The following is an 8,284-nucleotide window of genomic DNA, read 5'->3' as shown; positions in this document are numbered from 1 at the left end:
CTTGGGCTCTTCTTTTAGGTTTAATCAGAGCAGGATGGGGAGGATAACCGTTGTCAGAAATAATATGGCAGCCAGCAGGTAGATCAAGAGCACACTGCGGACCAACCCTTGGCATCATGTTAAATCCATTAGTGTCGTTGAGATGTCCGGGGAATCTGAAAATGTAAGAAATATAAAACTCAGTAATAAATCTAAAACAAACCCTGGACGCATAGGCTGGCTTCACACCCACCGGACAAATTTTTAATCGTTCACTTTTATGATATTTCAGCAATAAATATCATTTCCAAGTTTGCACGCCTAGAGCTTTGACTTCTCGTCCAGATAGCACAGTTTAGTGAAACAGAACGCATAAACGTACAACGCTTTGAATAAAAAAAATCAATTTTGAATTTATTTTAAAGTTTGCCCGGTAACGTGTACACGGCACGTAGCCTTACCAAAATAAAACAGTAGTAAGTACATACGCAGCCGAACAATGAACTATCATCCCATCTAGAGTAACGATGATGTGGCTTGACATGAAGTGTTTCCTTTTGTCGCCTCTATAAAACATTGCCTGTCTTTGAGATGGTCGTCATATTGGATGAGTCGTTGCATCAATTATCCCATCACAGGACAGAATTTTTTTCCAGTGCCCAAACTAACCTTTCCACTCTGCTAAAGTTGGCCAAACGACTTGTCGCGAATATTTCTCAAGTAGAAGAGGAACTATTTCTTGTATTATTTTGTTTACATATGTAATGTCCACCTTAAACATCATGGCCAGGGTTTGCATTCTAAGATATCTTCTCAGCCAAATAAACACTAGGAGGAGCCTGTTTTTAATATTCAATCTATCCTGCGACGGACTCTGTTGCGACGGTATGTCCGGTCGTGCAACATTATTGACATTCGCATGTCCACAACGACCTCACCAAATGACTGAAGTGTCTCGCCAGTTAGATACCAGAATTTAATGGGAAAGTTAGCAATGTAATGGTAATAGTCACGGCCTCCATTAGGTTCTGCGATTCCTGTAAGGCCAAGTTGATCAATGACATCATTTGTTTTACACATGTCCAAAACGCGAATAATACATATCAATACGAAGAAGAATTGACTGAAAAGATGAAGCGGGAAAGCTGGGAAGTCATTCCCGGCACCTCGAAGCTTCAAAAATTGGAGGAGAACAAAGTAAGCAAGAATGAAGAACGTTGGCAAAACCGAAGGCGGCATCTTGTTTGTATAGAGCGGTTGTTGAGAATTAGCTTTTCAGAAGATACAGCGTAGTATTCACGAGATTATATACAATTCTGCTATCGTGTGTGCCAAAAATGCATAGGTAAAAAAAAAAAAAAAAAAAAAAAAAAAAAAAACAGGCAAAAGCGAAAAGCAGACCGCGATAAAGGCAAGTCTAGTAAATCTGAAATAAAATCCAAAAACAGAAACCTCGAGCTACAGCTGGTAAGGGAAGCAGTGAGCAAAGTTGGATGTCTTTCCTAACGAGTACTTAGTTACGTTGAGCCAAGAGAATATGAAGAGAGCATATCCCTGTGACCCATGAAAGTTGCTTGAAAATCTATTTTTAGCTCCGCGCGCAAGCCCGGGCTATTTTAAGATGCGATTCCTGATTGGTCAGATTGTAGTGACGTCATGAGTACACAAGAGATCGGCACTGACAAAGCAAGCTTCATGCAGTTGACAAACAAACTTTATTCAATTGTGTTTAGAGGAATTCCTTGAGAAATTCTGAAAGGTTTTTGAAGGAATCCATAAACAGCATGTGTGCAGGTGTGCTTGTTCAAGTTGGTTCAGGTAAACTTAGTTTGAAAACAAGTCACAACGCTTGCATTTTGGAATGCAGAGAACGACATCAGTAATTTATGATAATAAGCATACAGTTAATTATTGACAATATGGTTCTTGCGCTACATCTGACAAAGTTGTAAAAGTTTCAGCCACCTTTTATCTTGCTCTACGCTTTTGTTCTTTTTACGTGGAAATGTGCATATCACTGATTTCTGTAACTATTTCATATCCAAAGGTATTTGTAGGCATTGTAGAGAAAGTTTCAATGTGTGCAAAGAAACCCAAAGTGGTTGTTTATATGATCAGGGGGACTGCGACACACCCCGCAGCATACAAGCCCTTTCGAATGAGATTGGTTCTCTTAAATTGGTAAGTATAGCATCTTTAAACATTTAGAAAGATAGAGAGAGATAAGTTTATTAAAAATATATAACGTTGCAGCTGTAATGTGTTGTTAAATCTACAAGTTTTTGATTTTGGGGAACGAAAACTCGTGTCCGTCGAAGACTATAACGTCAAACATGACATGTAAGAACTAAAAAATCAAGGCGTAATATGTATTTATGCATGCACTGACGTCTGAGACAAAGAGCATGGGGAACCTACCATGCATTTGTGTTAAAATTCCGGCGCCCTGTACCGAATACCCGGAGAAAAACTTGCCGCTAAAATGTAGTTAAAGTTGCTCCTATTGAATAGCTAAAACTGTTGAAGTACGCCTCAGATTCCCCCTAACACCCGTATTCGCGCTGTTAAATGTGCGTAAATCCACAGTCTCGCCGCTTTAATTCCTGCCCTGTCCCCGGGCGTCTGGGGACGGGGATTTTCACTAATGCTCTATGTAATGGATTTTCGTCGTATGCCATCTCTTTATTGGATCGTTTGTATTATCTTGTTGTGATGCACACAAAGTGTGGCGAGAAAATAAAAGTGATTAGGGTGACAAACCTTCAAGTTTATTAATACACCCCTAACTTTAATGGGCTTCAGGACGAGTAATTCAGTCATCTGACTGAAATGTAACTGTTTTACCATTGTCATACCATTGTCATACCTGTCATACCATTGAAAATACCCTTAGGCCGAAGTGTTTGATGCGAGGGAGGCAGATGGCGTGCTGCTAAATAGAGCTAGTTCAAAAACGTTGAATACTGAATACTAGCACTGTATGTGTTCCAAGACCAAATGCATTATGGGTCACAGTAACATTGTCTAAAGTATGACCAATAATAATTGTTCATTTATTTTTAGTTTGTGCATCCAATATGAAATATGAAACATAGCTGCATACGAATAGCAAATACCTGTATATTTACTTTTTATTTCAAATTAACGAGATCCCAAATACCATTTGCACTTGCAATGCGCTATACACCCTTCTCATAATGGCTGATGAACGCACGTAAACGAGGTCACCCAGTCATCTTGCAAAGTTGAGCAAAGCTGATCATTCAAAATAAAGGCTGTTAGCGCTAATTAAGATCAAAACAAATGTCATTTTTTATACTTTTCTTCTTTAAAGTCATTTCATGTAATTTTATATCTTTTATCGTGAAATAATGACTGGGTGACCTCGTTTTCGTGCACTTGTCAGCCATTATGAGAAGGGTGTATTCAGTATGTATACAGTTTTCAATATTTAACCTTTTTTGTTGCAGCTTTCCTTAGATTGACTGTACAATCATGCTAGCTTATGTTCGCAATTTCACGAAAGAAAATAGCTCACTGCAGTTTTCTACTGTCTTTGTATCGTTAAGGGAGAGAATGAGGAGGTGAAGCTTTCCACACCTACTTTATTGTCTTTGCCAGCAGACACACCCATCAGTCTCTATAAGCCTTTAGAAAGTTCAGAAGAATCTGACAAGGAAACCGAACCATCCAGTAACAGCTGCCGAACTAAGTTAAATGCGTTTTTGACTAGTAGAGATATAAGTCCTGTACGGAATCAGCTTAAGACCTCGTGGCAGTCTACTAAAGGACGAACAAGACGATATTATACACGGAAAGCATGGCAAGCAGTTCAAGCCGTTCTTGAGGAGATGGCACCAAGAGACGTGGAAAGCCTTTGGGATGCTATGAGCAGTTCAAGGAACGTAGCTCAAGAAATCCCATTAAATTAAGAAGACGATGTAGATTCTGTTTTAGTAGATGCCTTGACTGAATGCTATAAGAACGCTAAACACTGGGGTACGCGTCGTCAAATACTTTCGATTATAGCTGACAAAGTCACCTTTAAGACACTTAAGCGGTGGATTCCAGACCTGACGCGCTATAGATTTAACATTGCTAGACATCATCGACTTCTTCATGGGCGTGGTGCTGCATTACCTGACACTGCTTGTACTAGAATGTATGTATCTACGGGACAGCTAAGCCACTTCATTGACTTTATCACAAGTGCACATATTGTACAGGACCTCCCATTCGGTGAAAGGAAGTTAAAGCTATCGTCCAGTGAAGAAATAGTTGTTCCCAATGTCATCAGGACTGTCATCCCGGCACAAATTATTCAGCAGTACGAATTGTTTTGTAGCGAAGAAGGCTTCAAGCCCATGCGACGTAGTACCCTCTACAGAATATTGGATGTGTGTTCTGCTTCAATAAGGAAATCTCTCCAAGGTTTAGATTATTTTGGAGCGCAGGGTGCCAGAGCGTTTGAAGACCTAGAGCAAGTTGTCGATTGCCTTGGAGATAGCAACGGACTGGGTTTGTCTTGGGCAAAGGCAAAGAAAGAGCAACTAAAGGAAGCCAAGAGATACCTGAAGGGTGATTACAAGGTATGTCAAGAAATATATTAGAATACAAACTTTTCTAATAGCCTAGTTATCTGAAGATACTTTGGGTGGGGTTTGACAGAATAAAAACAAGCAATATTTTATTAATGTTTTCAAGACTAATAAACTATGTATTTTATTGTGTTTCTAATTGAATAGTATGAGAATTATCTCGTCTCCCTGCGCAATTTCACTATTCTCTGACATTTGTTCATGCAGTCGTTTTTTTCTCCTTTGGGGTTCATCTTCTTGCCAACTTTTCCAAGGGTTCCAAAGATTCTATGAAAGAAATTAAGGTTCTTTTATCTAATTTAAGGTTCACGTGTCCAAAAGTTCCACGGTTCCAGACCACTGTCGTGTGTACGCTTTAAGTGATCCCAATGATAAGCATTATAAAGGCACGTGTGACCATACCCACAACGCAATTGTGAATCATTACAGAGATTGAAGAGAATTTGAAAGTTGTCGATTGCTTGGAAGATGAAAGGCAAGAAATGTCCTTCCTGTTCTCACAGGCAAAGCAGGATATACATGCCTGGAAATCTCATCTTCTTCGCTCTATCAATCAGGATGAATGTAGACTGGACATACTCAGAGACCTGGATCATTCTTCAGTGTTATTAGTCTCTGACTGGGCGATGAAATACATTCCTCGTAAATTTCGCGAAAGTCAGTCGGATTGGTTCGCCAAACGAGGTGTTTCGTGGCACCTAGCCGTAGCTATTAGAAAGAAGGATGGAGTGATGCAGATGATGACATTTGCGCATGTATTCGAGAAGTCTATTTCCCAAGATAGCTGCGCAGTACTGTCCGTTCTGAACGATGTATTCAGACAGCTCAAAGAAATAATGCCAGAACTAACAAAAGTTCATCTGAGGCAGGACAATGCTGCCTGCTACCACAGTGCGCAGACCCTTATTACCGTCCCTCAAGTCGCTAAATACAATGATGTAGAAATATCACGAATTGACTTTTCGGATCCACAGGGTGGAAAGGGCTCGTGTGACCGTAAGGCGGCCACGATTAAGTCACACATGGCGCGGTATTTAAATGCTGGACACGACCTTGAATCATCTTTTCAAATGAAAGAGGCCATGGACTCGTCTGGCGGCGTGCAGGGGGTAAGTACAACAGTGTGTAGTCAACCTACAAACCGATTGAAGAAAGTCAACAAGTTGGAAAAAATCAGTTACATCAACAACATTCAGTTTAGCAAGACAGGACTCAAGGTTTGGAGAGCGTATAACATTGGCCCTGGGAAAGAATTGCCTTGGAAGAAATTCGACGTACCTGATGAAGGGGAACTACCAACAGTCGAGTGTAGGATGTGCGGCAATGCGAAATTTGTACCCGTTAAATCCAGGAAAGCAAATTGCAAACAGCCAAAGAGTGGCACAGCTAACAATTCTGACAGCAGATCATCAGAATCCACTGAGCCCAATGACGCATGCCAAGAACCTGGTTTGTTTACTTGTCCTGAAGAAGGATGCATAAAATCGTATGTGAGGTATTCATCCCTTCAGACGCACATGGAATGCGGAAAGCACAAACGCTGTTTAGAACAGGAGACCCTTTATGACAAGGCTATCAAAGAGTACGCAACCAAGCTAGAAAGTGGTACAAGTCAAGTTCCCGTTATTCATCAGCAAGGTACTAGCTCACCTTCATCGCCATCATCTGCTCTTAAAATGGGTTGGGCGCTGAAATCTACACGTAAGCGTAAGAGATTCTCTGACAAGCAAAAAGAGTACCTTAATGCTAAGTTTCTGATAGGAGAGACCACTGGGAAGAAAGTTGACCCATCTGATGTGTCTAGAGAAATGAGAACTGCAAAAGACATTAACGGAATGAGCTTATTTGATAGTGGCGAGTTTTTGTCTACGCAACAGCTCCGTAGTTATTTTTCCCGCATGGCTGCGAAGCGTAGTACTGTGCCGGATGAATTAGAAAGTGACGATGAAGAGGATGCCGACTTGGAAAATGAGTTACACCATGAACTCCAAAACCAGGTTCTGGCCGACATCAGTGTTCAGCACTCACACCCAATTATGCATGATTCCAGTAATATTTGTGAAATGGTAATGAGCTCCAAGATCAAATCGCTTTCAATAGCCAAGTTGCAGGACATTTGTCAAGCCCTTGGCCTTGACACATCAGACATTGTTGTCAGGAGAAAGAAGCCTTACGTAGACATGCTTACCAATTTGGTCAAGGGTTGTGATTGCAACCAATAGCTAGATGATAGACCCTTCGAAATCGTAAAATATCAAGTTGTGTTCCTTGATTGAAGGCTCCTTTTTCTGTGTCTAAATATTCACAAATACTAAAGGCAAAGCAACTTCAATAAACAAGAACGCTTTGACAGCCCACGGGACTCTCACTTGAACACATGATCATTCTGTATAAAAATGAGGCTAACCCTCCAGTTTTTTTTTTTTCCGTATTTCTACTCAGCCGTTTTTCTTCTTAATAATCGAGTCACTATGAAACTGGTACTGACACTGTAAATGGTATGAAGGCAACACCAAGAACAATTTTTGATATTTTCAAGAACTCACTTCTAGATAATTTGAGGTATTTGACCGTTCATCCATGGAATTCTGTGTATATTGGTATCGCAAAACATATGGATTATTTCGCAACCCTCCCAACCTCCCCCCCCCCCCCCCTTGGCCGGTTCTGTATTTTGTATTATATATACTACAACAAAATCAAATCCCTAGAGAACCAATTAAGCGACTTCAACAAAAGAATGACCAAGTACGCCAAAAAACTGAATAAGAAGTTAGAAGAGGCCGACAGATCCTTATTGCAACTATCAGAGAAATTAAACTCGACTAGAGAACAAGATGATGATGATAGTGACAACGACGATAATGATGAATCGACAGATAACTCGCAAATAATTTATTATCAAGTAGAGACTGAAAACAGATTTGACGCACTTCAAGAGAATGACAGTAATGACAGTAATGATGTTCCACCTTCAAACACATCAATAAAGTCGAACGGTGCAGAACAAAACAATAGCAATGAAGTAAACAATGAAAGCCATAAGCATACTGATGAAGAACAAAGTAAACAAGATTCGCATCCACAACAAGATGAAAAGGGACCGATCCTTATCCTAAGTGATTCCATGCTTAGAGGAGTAAGGTAAGACAAGTTTGCGCCAAATAGATATGTTAATAAGCAGTACATCGCAGGCGGAACAAGAGAGCTTCTGAGACATTTGAACAACATAGAAGATAACACCAACTACGAGTTCATAATCATCCATACAGGAACAAATGACATTGGGAAGCTGTACAATGAAAATGTAGTACAAAATCTAAGTACAGCCATATCACAAGTACAAAGTTTATGGCCTTCAAGTAAAATTGGGCTCTCAAGTATTATATATACCCCATGGGATGAACAGAAAAACATTGAGATCTTTAACATAAATACAGAGCTATATAACCGATACAGCTATTCAGATGACGTGATATATATTGACAACACTAGAGTCGCTTGCAATCGAGATGGGACACTGAATGCAGAAGTCTTCTATGACCATATACATCTTAACAACCAGATTGGAGTTAGAAAGCTCGTCAGCAACTTAAAATTTAATTTGGGCCTCAAGAAAAGAAACATTTCATATAGCCGCAGACGCAGGCAAGAGCAACAAAGCACTAGAGTTCACCTTCATGATTCACAGCCTGAGGTATCGTCAC

At 40.1% G+C, this 8,284-nt stretch overlaps 1 protein-coding gene across 1 annotated transcript; it reads left to right on the top strand.

Annotated features, from left to right (window-relative positions):
* Positions 1-3,935: 3,935 nt before the first annotated feature.
* On the top strand, positions 3,936-5,013 carry LOC148909362 (uncharacterized). The gene is made up of 2 exons (XM_089034104.1): positions 3,936-4,568; positions 4,882-5,013. Exons 1-2 carry the CDS (start codon positions 4,140-4,142, stop codon positions 5,011-5,013), a joined length of 561 nt encoding a protein of 186 aa, XP_088890230.1. The 5' UTR covers positions 3,936-4,139.
* Positions 5,014-8,284: the final 3,271 nt, after the last annotated feature.

Source organism: Actinia tenebrosa, unplaced genomic scaffold (genome assembly GCF_029948245.1).
Source record: "Actinia tenebrosa isolate PJP-AT-01 unplaced genomic scaffold, QUT_ActTen_1.0 PGA_scaffold2__45_contigs__length_23673736, whole genome shotgun sequence".
In the NCBI taxonomy this organism is placed as follows: Eukaryota; Metazoa; Cnidaria; class Anthozoa; order Actiniaria; family Actiniidae; genus Actinia; species Actinia tenebrosa.
This window is presented reverse-complemented; position numbering and strand designations above follow the sequence as displayed.

Bases quoted from the DNA above. Each gene is read 5' to 3' on its own strand.
- LOC148909362 (XM_089034104.1), top strand. From the start codon at position 4,140: ATGTATGTATCTACGGGACAGCTAAGCCACTTCATTGACTTTATCACA. The intron at 4,569-4,881 runs GTATGTCAAGAA...ATCTAATTTAAG, and splicing joins ACCTGAAGGGTGATTACAAG to GTTCACGTGTCCAAAAGTTC.